Here is a 13,010-nt window from a genome sequence, read left to right on the forward strand (position 1 = left end):
CTTGATAGGTAGTATTAGCAAAATCTCTGTCGACTAGATTGTCTGCTGGTTTATCTTTCAAAATAAGAAGCTAAGTTTGAAAATTGCATGCCAAGACATTACCAAGTTAAATTAACATCGGAAGAAAACTTATCAAGCGGTAACGAAGCCGAAAATTCCTGAGCAGAAATCTTAAGAGAAAAGTTCAAAAATACGTAGAAACTAGTAAAAAAAATTTCAATTCCCTTCACCCTCGAAACACAAACGTTCACATAAATTTTTGTTTCTCAAACGACGCAATATGAGGCCAATAAGCCAATACAAGAAATAGAGTTGTTAAAATTGCCACCAACATGAAAAGCAAATTTCGAATTATACGGATATTTTAATGTCAACATGCTCAAAATGTCTGTTTGAGTATTTCCAACAGAGGGGACCATGAGATGAAACAAAGATATTTACGGGAAGAAAAAGTCTAGCACCTGGTTGCAATACACTTTTTATCGCAAGTCTAATAATAAATTCAAATCAATAGATAAATTCAAATAAAAAGATAGCACAGAATGTTCGAACCATAATTTCATGTTTTTTTTATAAGTAAGTGTTTTGCAAGTCATGTGATAAATGGAACTGAAGAAAATCTAGAGTTTAGGCATATTCGACAGTCAGAGTCCAATCGGGCAACGTCTATAGTCGAAAAATGACAAAAAAAATTAAAAATTATTTGAAAACTTTTTATTGTTTTTTGCAGAAATTGTTTTGAAATTTTGAAATTTTTTTATTCCGACAATGGCGATTGAAAAAACTTCGCCAAAAAATTTTACTGCAGTTCAACTAAAATATTAAGGTTTATTCTTCTTCAATAAACATGTTCGCTTGCTTTACTCGCTCGAAACTAGACTAAAACTAAAAAGTTTCAAACCGCCTCTTCTCGACACAGGGATGTGTTGAAAGTAGTTGGAATTAGGGCTGAAAAGATTTCAATATGATATATGAGTCCACCTATTACGATGATTAGTTGCGGTGAATACTTTTAATTGCATGTTAGACAGTCATTGTAAATCAGTAATTTGGACTATATTTTTTTGAAGAAAAATGACTAAAAAAAGGTAACAAACCTTCCAAAAAAAAAGGTAACAAACCTTCCAAACCTTCCTTTCTTATTTATATGGATGGTTAATTTTGAAGTTTTTGATACCCAAATTGTTCTTTTAAAATATAAAAACTGATTTCACTTGTGTAAAACTAATTTTAGGCACAATTAAGCTTTTGTTAACGGCTTAAGTTAAGCATAAATAAGCCTGCTTGCTCGCTTCATTCGCTCGGAATTGGACCGAAAAGCAAAAACTTTAAACGGGTCTTTCTCGACACAGTAAATCTTTTCGAAATTTTAAAAAGTTCGAATCACGATTTAAAGGGTTTTTGTATGATGTATCAATCAACACCTTTCGAGCTTTATTTGTGGTACCTGATTTTGGTGGAAAACAAAAAAGAAAGCTAAACACCCTATTACAAAGCTCTCCCCCTTTTTTAAATGGTTGGAGCAATAACGTTTTTTTTTGTATATGTAGCTCAGAGGTTACACCCATTATTGGGAAGAAAAGGTGCTGGGTTTGACTACAGTCGAGTGCCGATTTTTTTTTAAAAATGGTATTCAATGCTTGCCAAAACTGTTTATGAACCTCATCCTAGACAAAGTTATGAAAATTTTACAGATCGTTTTTTTCTGTTCAATATCTTGTAATGCAATGTTTTAATTGTATCCCAAGTGCTGCTAAGTTCCACTTCGTCTCTGTGTTGGCATCTGCTTTCGAAATGAAAAGATTTCGCAGTGGAATAAAAAATTATCTATCGGCCCAGTTTTCTCAAATTCATTATTTTTTCTCTGCTTTCCCGCGGTCATTGACTCTTCCAACTGTCTGCTGGGTTTATGGCTTTATTCTAAAAAATGTTCGGCTTAACTGTCCTCTTCCCAATTTTTTCTGCCTAGCTACCGCTTGATGAAGTTCGTTTTTTTTTTCTAGATTTAACAGGCAAATGTACTTCTCGAAATTTTCTTTTAGTCAACTTTTCTTGAAATAAACGCTCAAAAATTGTTTTTACAGTCGAACAAAATGAAAAATGTAAAATAAAATGTTTAAGCAATAGTGATATTAATCTTTTTCTTTCAGCTAGCTACCGTGCTAATTAAATGTTTTATTGCAAAATGTTCTGTGTGTAAAAACCGGTTATGTTTTACAATAGGTGGCAGATTCAAATGGCATTGCTGGATCGGTCTTTACTATACTTCGAACAGTTTTATAAGTTATTTCCAAGTCAAATATTTTGGAAAAAGAATTGTAATATTTGAGTTTTTGAATGACTTCATATGGCAGAGTAATGTATTTTAAAAAAACTACTTTAGTAGCTTTCACAATTATTGATTGAAAATGAAATGACTATATTATGCACTGTTTAAATATTTCTCAAAATTGCCACCCACCTATTGTTACATCTCACCTAAAAATCTTTGCAGAGCACGCATACAAATTTTTGTTGATCGTGAATCCACTGAATTGATGTTTCAATGCTCAAATCAAGTTGACAGCGTGATAATAAAATATTTTTTGATTGATCCACTAGGTAATCTTACTTTTTTCAGTTTTTTGTTCCTGTTTTCTGAGACTATCGAGATGTCAGTCACAGTCGACGAGCTCCGCACCACGAGCGACGTTGATTTGGAGCGACAAAATGCGAAACTTCAAAACACACATCATATAGTACATTCACTTGTATCTCCTGTTGAAAATGTGAAAAAGTTAGACTCCTCAGAAGTTGAGAAGATTAATAAAGATATGAAAATATTCGAGCTGACTGAGCAGCAAATAGAACTTCTTCTATCTGGGTCTGATTTTTACACCATAAAAGGAAGTGACAGCGAGAGTTGTGGAGTCTTTTCACGGGACAAGTCGTTCACGTTGCGAAGTGGGGAGACGTCAAATACTTTGCTGTTCGCGTCAGATATTACTTTGCCCAAAGAAGGTGTGTTTCGTCTTTCTCCTAAAATCATTTGAAAAAAAAATTACACGAGAAATTGCAATGACCTATTTTCAACAAATAATGGACATAATAATGATTGACAGAATTTCTAGTGCGACTTCACGTTATTACTTAAATAGGATTTACGAAATAATGCTTCATTTTTTTTTCAGGCAGCTCAACCCCTGAAAAGGTCACTGAGGTAAAATCAACTCTTGTAGAATGTTCCTCACAAGTATATTACGAAATAACAGAGGGTCGACCAAAACTATCACGTGCTTTATCTTTGCTCAAGCCTGCGAGGCTCAAACTGAAAAGGAATGAAAGTGACTCCACAAATTCGGAAGAGGAGTACAAATCATACACCTTTTCAGAGCTAAGCTGCCTAATCCAAGCAAGTGACTCTGAACTCAGACAATATTTAACTTACCGAAATGTGATGAATGTTGAAAGAGCAAACTTGGAACTTAAGCTACTGGACGATGCTTATTACTCCCACGTTGCGATGATGATTCTGAGACGACTTGAGGAGGAGTCATACAACGTCGGCAAGGTTCCGAAAGATGACTGCTTGGACTGCCTCAAAACATTAGAACCTAGTGATGTCTTGGAGTTTGTCTTTGAAAAACTTTTCATCAAAAATAACGACGAGAATGTTTCGGGCGAGCTTTATAAGTTAAACGATAAAAACGTATGCAGATTATTCGCATATTATCTTTTATCAGGTTTTGACAAGATGTGTCTGGAACAATTTGAGCAGGTGATTTTAGAAAGCCTTCCTGATGGAGTTGACTGGAATTATGATTATGTTAATGACTGTTTGATCACGTTGGAAGCACCTCAGAAAAATCGAGAAGTTGTGACATTTGTTAAGTGAGTCCTAATTCCAAGACTAAGTTTCTACTAAGTGATTTATCTCTCCCCATAATCAAAATTCACTTGGTTAAAAGTGATATTTTCAGCCAAAAAGAATTCAGCACAGTACATGCAGGCCTTGCTACTTGAATTTGTCATTTAGGGGGAGATTGTTCACTTGGTCTATCTAGGGGAGAGATTGTTCGCATGGGCCCTACTTTTGATAATCGATGCTTAAAAATTTTCCGAAGGCGACTTGGCGCCAATATATTTTAGTTTTGATGGGGAGCGCTGGCCATAAAACGCAAAGTTTTGATTTTTTTGGATCAACCGTACAATTTGCATGCTGCTAGTTACCTAGATTAATGTTTTAATGCAAATTTTTTTATTAATACGGTTAATTGTGAACATCTAGGCTATACTCAAAGTTAGCTTATCAAAAATCTATATTTTCCCCCCTTAATCGATTTGGGGGGGGGGGGGGGGGAATTGGGCGGTTGATCTATTTTTTTAAACCAAATACCACCGAGAAATGCCTTAACAAAGTACTTTTGGACTGTTTTGTTTTCTTAAAATTTGCAAAATTTTTCAGCAAAAAAATGATTTTATAGTATATTGCGAAAGCTGGGAAAATCAATTTAAGTCTTTTTGAAAAAAAAAATTGAAATCCACCCTCGAAGAAATCCTAGATCCACGCCTGAGGCAATCAATTCGGATCAAATCGGTCATTACTTTTTCCTCTGATCATTTATCAAATTTCCTAACCGTAATTGTCCATACATGTAGGCTTTTTGTCTATACAAAAAACGACCTTATCGGATTGTATTTTTGGCTTGATGAGTTATGCAAATTTTTATCAGCTGTCGTATATGATTTTCGCTTACAGAAACGCATACGTATTTTGTCTCGATCTATGTAGATATTTCCCAGAATGGGAGATGACTGATGACCCTCCTGAAAAGCGACTGGCCGAATTGTGGACAGCCAAGGGACCTAATGGCAAGTGGTCATTGGCACAACTTACTCCATTTTTGCTACCAGCTGTCGGGTTCAAGACACAAGGGGTAACTGCGTTACTAGCCAAGTATGCAAAGAGTGTCACTGACCCAGTTACAAAACATAAAGTCTATTTCAAAAGATACTGAGTGATATCTGGACTTCAAAAAGTTATATTTGGCAATATATTTGGCAAGTTTTATTTCTATTGTTCATTTTGACTATATTTGTTACTTGTTCAATTGATTTGTTGTTTGTTTTTAATAGTGTATTTTTCTTGATTAATTAATTTATCTGGCTTCGTTTTGATTTTTTTGGTCAAACATTCTGAGACTGAAGTGTAGGTATGTGGTAAAGGTTGTGGCTAAAAAGAGATGCAGTCTTGAAGTGATTAAATTACAAAATTCGAATTTTCTGGTTATTATACCTAATGATACACTATAATGCTCTGGAGTTTGAACAACGACCATGAAAGATTCTGAAACTGGTCCAAATTTACAACGCCGATTCAGCGTTTGAGTAGATATTTGACAGAATTTCTTCTATTTTTGCTGCAGTCAATGGACGCAAATTTGCCTGTGTGAAATCATCATGAGTCGCTTGTTGAGCCATACTAGCAATGTCTTCTTTTTTGATACTCACCTCTTCTAAAGTTTGCGGCATTTTCAAATCTTTTATAAACTCGAACAGAGCGTTGTATGGAAGTTGCTCTCCACTGAAAACGTCTCCGAGGTCCGCTTTCATTGATGGTGTCATTGCATCCCAGTTGTATTTGATGATATGTGGGGCCATGATGCATGATGTATGGCCGTGTATAATCCCATAAGCGCCCAATATGTGCCCAATTCCGTGACTTCCCCCCAGCGGAACACTTTGAGTGAGGCCAGTAATTGAGAGCCAAGCGCCTAACAAGCAGTTGCGTCTGGCTTCGATTCCCGAAGAGTCGGTAGCGGTAGATTTCTTCAAGTTTTCCAGCAGTAGCTTGAGGCTCTAAAACATATTTAAAGTGACAACTATTTACTTGCTAAGATACTGGATAAAATAAGCATGGAATTTATGAACTGAGCTTGCATATTCATCCAATGTATTAAGAACAGAGGCCATAGATATTTTTCTATTTCATGCTTTATCTGCTGCTACTAATCCAAGCCCAATGTAGTTCATTTTTTTGATAAAATTTCACCTTTTTGCAGACAGTGTCGGCTAATATATTGCTCATGGGCGAGCATATGGTCTCAATACTGTGGTCTATAGCCCTCACTCCAGACGAGATCCAGAGATACTCTGGAGTGTAGAGTGTGACCGAAGGGTCCAATATGACCACATCTGCCACCAGTTTATCATGCAGGTACCTAAAATGGTTTCAGTTGCGTAGTCAGAATGAAAAGACCTTGTGTAACGTAGAACCTTGTGAAATGCTTAGTCATTCTTAATGTTTCTTATCTTAATTTCGATTTGATATCTGTTTTGCATTTTGGGCAGACTGAAAAGTGAACCATGGTCTCGTTTCGTTATCTGACTCCTCCAAGTCTCAATTAAATGTATTTTTTTTGTGTCAGGACAAAAGATACCATACCAAAAGCTCCCATGACAAAAGATACCGTACCAAAAGATCCCTTGTACAAAAATCGCCCATACCATAAGATCCCATGTCAATTAAAAAGATCCCATGAATTATGAACAAAAGTCCTGATCAAAATGTAATCAGAAATAATCAAAATATAATCAGAAATAAAGCTAGAGTAATAATATCTCAATTAAGTTCGCGCTATTGAACAACGAACGCAAATCTAAGATAATTAAGTTTAAACTGGACTCATTTTTGGGATTAGTATAAAGCCAACATGTGTTTAATTTAGTATTAATATATCTATGAATTGGAACAACTCAATTGAAAATTTATACACTCTGAATTCATTATCTCACTCTTTAACTCATTGAACAGTCAAAAATGAATTCTTTTACCTGGGGAACCTCACAAAAAGGCCAAACACTGATTATTGTTGACGGCCATGAATTTTAGGACAAACGCGATACGAAGACAACAACACTGGCGCTGCACTAACTGGAGACCATATAAGTGCCCCAAAACTTTAATCACTTCTGGGAGCGATATAATCTCAAATAGCAACGAGCATAGTCACGAGCTCAACGCAGAACTAGTCACGAGCTCAAGCTCGGGAACTAGTTCAGCAAATGACGGAGACAGTTAGGAATCAACTAAATCCAGTAAACAGCCAGATCATCGCAGCTAGTTTGCAATTGGTGCAGGACGACGAAGCCACCCAATTGTCTTTGCTCTCCCGGCCGACGATAATGCGAACTTTGAGCAGAAGTAAACAAACGACATCACTGCTCACTATTGCCACAGATGACCGTCATTTCGAAATACAGGATTGTTTTCAGCTTTTTTTGTCTTTTTGATAGCGGAAAACAAGATAAGCAACGCATATTGATTTTTGGCTAAATTGAGAACCTCAATGAACTTAAGTTGTACACCACAACCTAGCTTGTAGACGGTACTTTCAAAACTTTCCCTAGTCAGTTTTACCAATTGTACATTGTACACATCTAATTTGGCGGGTTTTATCCACATTGCGTCTACGCTCTGCTCAGCAATAAGCGCTTATCAACCTTTAACAAGTTCCTAACCGCACTTAAATCGCTATCGGTGACTTAATCCCGGAAAGAATTTTAATCGACTTTGAAATTTCGGCATTGAGTGCTTTTGCGTCTCATTACGAAACTGACATTAAGGGATTCTATGTTCACCTCTGTCAGAGCTTTATGCGGAAAATATACGAATTTGGCTTTAAAAAGACTTCCGAATCAAACAGCTAGCTAGTCTTAGCGCTGAATATGGTTCCTGTTCTTAGTTTTGTGTCGGAGTCGAAAGTGTAAATCGGGTTCGACCTAGTAATTGAGGAAATATGCAGTGTGGCAACCAAACTGGATAGATCACAAAACGATCTCGAAAAATTATTCGAGCTCACGGCTTTGATTGGCCGAAATACACTCTTCCCTATTTCTTCTTGGAACAATTATCAAAATGCTTTAAGATGTCTGGCCCGAACCATAAATTCAGATGAAGGGTGGTATCTAGGTGTAACCGCTTTGTTTCAAGGCAGCCATCCTTCAATATATACGTTTCTTGAAAAAATTCAACTGGGTTCCTACAATAAAAAATTCAACTTTTTGAAGGCATTCAGCGGTACTATCAACTTATCCCGGAAAAATACCGTGACCTGAATGAAAAAGTTTAACAGATAAATAGTTCATACACAGGCTCTAAAATTTTGTCTTACATCCGTTCACTTGCCTATTTAACCTATACAATTTAGTTTTAGTTTCTGCATAGTTTCGAAATTCATGTTTGTTTGATCAACTTTTTATAGATGTCTCCTTGCACCCTCGCGGAGAACGCCAAAACCGAATACTACGACTCGCTTTCGAAAATGCTGTCTCTAGCAATTTGATCCCAGAGCAATTGCCCTTATTTACGGGACGGTAGGTTGGGTGTAAGGGCCTGACGGCCCTTTGAGTATTGCGTCTAGCGAAAAAATAGTTGATCAAAATTGAGAATTGATATTTTTTATCGAATAGAATGGCAAGTGATTTGTAATAAAATGATTTCAAAAATTTAAATTTTGCAAAAACTTAATTTCAATTTTGTACAGACTTGAGTTATCTGAAAAATCAGGTCATTTTTGGCAAAGTTGGTTTTGATAAATTGGAAACCCTTTTCAAGTTCATTTGTTATCTAAGCTGTTTTGAAGTTTGAGTTTCAACTTGAGAGCCAAGTGATTAGCAAGGTCATTTATGTTCGAAATTTGTGCACCAAAACTTTTGCCGTTTTTTTGATTTTAGCCGACGCTTTGTTTTTGATTTGAGGCACTTAGCATAGTGGTAAGGCGTTCACTTTGAAATCGTCAGATCGTGTATTCGATTCCATGCCATGGCAATCATAGTGTGTAAAGATCAGCTCTCACTTGTCCTCTAGCTTCAGGTCTGCCACAACCTGACCAAATTTGGCTGCAATAGTGGTACCAAGTGAAAGTTCTAGACGCAAAAAAAAACGGCCTTGTATCGCAAGAGCTTCGCTCAACAAAATAACAGTCTGGAATGCGGGGAGATAATGCAAATGGACTATCTTCGACAGGACTATTGCGACCTACTGATAGATCCTCTGCGTTTCGCAGGAACTACATTATTATATTATTATTATTATTTGATCGATTAACCGCTTTATTTTCAATTCTCAGCTTCTTTGTTATTGTATTATGGTATCTTATGTCGTGGGCAATTTTAGAACGAGGTATCTTTTGGAATGGTATCTTATTGACTCGGATCTTAAGGTAAGAGATCTTTTGTGGTGTAACCAAATTTTCATTGTTCTTACCACTGAAAGTCTGAACGAATTCCAGTTTCGAAAACAATACCGAAGTTTCTGCATTTTTTGATATTTCGTAAGTTGATAAGGTTTGATTGATTATTAGACTTCAATACAGCCAATAGTAGCAGAGGCAGTTTTAGATTTTTCTTGAAAGTGGGGCGGTTTTTCAAAAAAAATTAATTATTGTCAATGATTTATTTACGTCAACCAATTTGATAATCCAAAGTCTCCCTAAATACTACAACGCCCTTTTTCGCAAAACATCTTCGCTGCAGGCAATTTTTTGAGAAAAGCCATACACACTGTTTCTGAGCACGTTTTAGAATTTGATCTATTTGGAGTTCTTTGACGCGCACTCATAAATTCGATGTATATTGCCCATTTAGAAAAATCTTAGGGCTGGTTGATCGAAATTGGGTGTCGTAAAGTAGTACCAAAAGAGTACCCTTTGGGTGACCAGGGGGCCGAATGCCGTTCAACCTAACTGGGGGTCGAAGTCCGCTACTAGTACAAAGTTCTATGTTGTGAGCAGTACGGTTGTTTAAAATAGTAACAATTTACCCAAACTTGAGGCCTTTCTGTGTGTCTTTTACACCGGCTATGAGCGAAAACTCCCCCGCCGAAAGGGTGGTAGGTACATTAATCACCAACAAATCCGAGTCAAAATCTGCCGAAACTAGGCTGAACAAATTCGAATCTCTGTGAAATCTTTGAAACCCCGATGAGTCTTGGATGTTGTAAGTTATACAGAGCCGAATCGCTTTGGCGGCGTCAGTTATAGAGCCACCTCCCAGTGTTACAACACACTTGCATTTACTTTCTTTGATGAGATTCGCTGCACGAATACATGACCTGTCAGTCGTATGTTGCTCAATTTCCATGAAAAGACCACCAAATTTGTCCGTTTGTTCCAATTTCTCCACTAAGCTAGAAACGATGTCAGAGTTTTTGTCCAGGCTTTTGGATGCCAAGATGAACACTTTTCTGTCTCCGATTTCCTCTAAAATAGATTCGATGTAGTTTTTGTCGTAAACTACTTTTTGACAAGTTGTCATTCGTTTGGCCATTTTCCCAGGTGACATTTTGAAGTGAAGATAAATAAAGGAGCTGAATTGAAATTTCACATACAATCGGGGTGGAACTCTTTGTTTTGTTAAAACATCTTTTTTTTCGTAAAAGAGTTTTTCAAATAGCTTCGAAAAAACGTGTACTTGTCTTGTACTAACTTTTAGCCGGTCGAAGATTGTGAGCTTAACAACACAAATTTACATAATGAGATTGAACCAATTATTTTCTTCAGATTTATCTTACAGAGCGGTCAATCTAAGTTTCTCGAACTCTCAGCGTTCAAAGTTTTGATGGTCAGTTCCTGCAAAATTTTCTGATTTGTCCTAAACTTGATCCAAATTTTACGATCAGTGATGCATATAATTAAAAACGCTATGGAGACTATTGAACGCTTAAAACTTTCAGTTTGTTGTTAATTTAGTAATGAGAGGATACTGAATTGGTTAATACGACATATGAACCACATTTTTAATTGATGCAATGTTGGAAAAATCCCAAAAAATTAGATATGGAATTCTGTCTGAAGTTTCCAGTCTGAGAACTTATAAATCTAAAAAACAAAAATTCTTGTCATGGAAAACGTCTTTAGAATCCGAATTTTGGCTGAAAAAGCTTCAATACCATACCACACTTGATCATCTAAGAATTTTTATTGAGGTCTTCAAAAAGGTAAGAGGGCAATTCGTAATAGGCGACAATTTGTAACAGGTTACTAAAGGGTCAAGGAAACGGACCCTTTGTGATAGTTCCCTTCCACTTTGTGAAGTTACCGGAACAATGATACCAAAAATAATAATAATGCTGATGTAAAAATGAAAAATAATGACCTCAGTGAAATCAGAGATACCGAAAATTGAAAGCGATGAATAAAAATTATTGGTTATTTTGATACCATCACAAGCTCGTGATGAAAGAGTTATGAGAGAAAAATTCTACACAGCAAAGCTGAACTTGTTCTGTAAATGCAAATAAAATTAACTGTCTATCGCTTATGACAAGTTACTGAAATTTCTTGAACTAAAAATCTTGAATTTTTCAAGTTTTGAGGATGCCGTTGGAAGAGCCAATAATCATTTCTTTACATTGATAAAAACAGTTAGTTTAACGACAATGATAAATTGGCTAACTATTAGAGCAAGAAAGTCGATTGAAACTTAAATAATTCAATAGAGAGCCAAACAACTTAGTAAACTCTTAGAATACTGAAGATACGCAAAGCAGAACCAATAACTGACTTATAAATTGTATTTAAAAAAAACTAAGTTATAAAAAAAATGGCAAGGTTTTCTGTTATACAAGCAGAAACTTATTAGTAACTATCAAATCATTTCAAAACATCAAAAGCGACTACAAACAAGTATAACAGGTGGTACTCATAGTTCGAACAGTAGGTTTTTTAACAAAACATCTAAGATAAAATAAATCAGTTAAAAAATCATCATAAGAATGTCTAAAATTTTTCATTACAAATCTTTTTTCCTCAATAATTGTAATCAGAAAAAAAATCACTTTTAATAAAAACAAACAAAATATTTCTTTCATCTTGAGCAAATTAAAACGTAGGAAACAAAAAAACTTCAAAAAAATGTACCAGTATGCTACGAATGAGATATTCAACTTTTTCTATAAAAATAAGTGTCATCAAATCAATTTCATTACAAAAAAATTTATGGATAAATGAAATGTGCAATCTAATTTTTATTACATAGATTTTCAGAATTTTTTTTTCGTTCCCTGACTCAAATCACCAAACATTTGAGCAAAAATTGAATTCTCAAAAAATGAGGGGTCTGTTTAGATTTAATGACAACTGAACCGAAAAAAACTAACATGAGGAAAAAGTTGGAGTGTTTCCAAAACCCTTATCCATTTTGCTGATCCATCATATTAATACGCTGTATGCGAGAGCAATGAATGTTAAAATGGTATTTTTGTTATGCTTAGCTTGTCAAGGCATTTTTATTATCTTTTACTAATTCATTTTTCAACGATCGCTACAACTTCTGAATTCTCAATTCAAAACTCAAATTTAATTTCAGCGTCTTGGAAGCTGCTTCAAGAGAAGTTTGCAGTGTAGAGAGGACGAAGGCGATCAGTTAAGTAGACCTGATTAAAAAACTGTGCTTAGGATCCAAGAAGGATCTCGGTGACTACTTCTTTTGCAGCCACAGCCAAGAGTTAATGACACACCCTTCAAGGCTCTGGCAATCAATGGGCTGCCTGACAGCTATTAGCATCATGTGGTGCTGGAGAGCTTTTATCCAGCCAAGAAGTTTTCAGAGCTGAGAACAAGATTGAGGAACTACGATGAGTTGAGGTTGATGTGAAGACTGGGCCTGGTCATATATCCATGCAAGCTGTAAGGATGAAGAAAAGAACGCCAAATAGTGGCTGCTTTGTGTGCGGTTAAAGGGGCATACGACATACGACGGAAGACTGAAAATCCAGAAATGACAGTGGGTTGTCAAGTGGTCGAGGCAATATGTCGAACGAAGCAAAAAGGGTCGCGTGCAAATAAGCAAGATTGCTTCAAATGTGGGCAACCTGGATATTCCGCAATGGACTGCAAGGAGGACCTGACGCTCCACGACGTATTGTTTTTGACAAGCTAAAGTGTGAACCTAATTAGTGTGAATTTTGCGGTGACAAGAGGTTGAAGCTTTAGTTTTGCCGCAGAAGCTTTCACATCCACTGAAACCAG

The 13,010-nt window shown here is 36.0% G+C and overlaps 2 protein-coding genes across 3 annotated transcripts; one reads left to right on the plus strand and one right to left on the minus strand.

Moving 5' to 3' along the window:
- Positions 1 to 2,624: 2,624 nt before the first annotated feature.
- Positions 2,625 to 5,141, plus strand: LOC134846281 (sister chromatid cohesion protein DCC1-like). The gene is made up of 3 exons (XM_063863567.1): positions 2,625 to 3,000; positions 3,171 to 3,870; positions 4,772 to 5,141. Exons 1-3 carry the CDS (start codon positions 2,652 to 2,654, stop codon positions 4,995 to 4,997), a joined length of 1,275 nt encoding a protein of 424 aa, XP_063719637.1. The 5' UTR covers positions 2,625 to 2,651; the 3' UTR covers positions 4,998 to 5,141.
- A 94-nt stretch (positions 5,142 to 5,235) lies between these two features.
- On the minus strand, positions 5,236 to 10,581 carry LOC134846282 (uncharacterized). 2 transcript variants are annotated; one of them, XM_063863570.1, is made up of 4 exons: positions 10,468 to 10,581; positions 9,803 to 10,241; positions 6,032 to 6,200; positions 5,236 to 5,838 (listed from the first exon to the last, which is right to left on the minus strand). In XM_063863570.1, the coding sequence occupies exons 2-4, from the start codon at positions 10,120 to 10,122 to the stop codon at positions 5,344 to 5,346; spliced, it is 984 nt and encodes a 327-aa protein (XP_063719640.1). In that variant the 5' UTR covers positions 10,123 to 10,241; positions 10,468 to 10,581; the 3' UTR covers positions 5,236 to 5,343. The 2 variants fall into 2 exon arrangements, with proteins under 2 accessions (XP_063719640.1, XP_063719639.1); XM_063863569.1 differs by having other exon boundaries at positions 9,803 to 10,581.
- Between the last annotated feature and the right edge of the window lie 2,429 nt (positions 10,582 to 13,010).

This window comes from Symsagittifera roscoffensis, chromosome 5, assembly GCF_963678635.1.
Source record: "Symsagittifera roscoffensis chromosome 5, txSymRosc1.1, whole genome shotgun sequence".
NCBI classification, from domain to species: domain Eukaryota; kingdom Metazoa; phylum Xenacoelomorpha; order Acoela; family Convolutidae; genus Symsagittifera; species Symsagittifera roscoffensis.

Coding starts and splice junctions, on each gene's coding strand:
- LOC134846281 (XM_063863567.1), top strand. CDS start 2,652: ATGTCAGTCACAGTCGACGAGCTCCGCACCACGAGCGACGTTGATTTG. Junction 3,001..3,170: donor TATTACTTTGCCCAAAGAAG/GTGTGTTTCGTC, acceptor TTTTTTTTTCAG/GCAGCTCAACCCCTGAAAAG. Junction 3,871..4,771: donor GAAGTTGTGACATTTGTTAA/GTGAGTCCTAAT, acceptor CGATCTATGTAG/ATATTTCCCAGAATGGGAGA.
- LOC134846282 (XM_063863569.1), bottom strand. CDS start 10,323: ATGTCACCTGGGAAAATGGCCAAACGAATGACAACTTGTCAAAAAGTA. Junction 6,201..9,802: donor CAGAAAGGCCTCAAGTTTGG/GTAAATTGTTAC, acceptor AAACCATTTTAG/GTACCTGCATGATAAACTGG. Junction 5,839..6,031: donor CCGACACTGTCTGCAAAAAG/GTGAAATTTTAT, acceptor AATATGTTTTAG/AGCCTCAAGCTACTGCTGGA.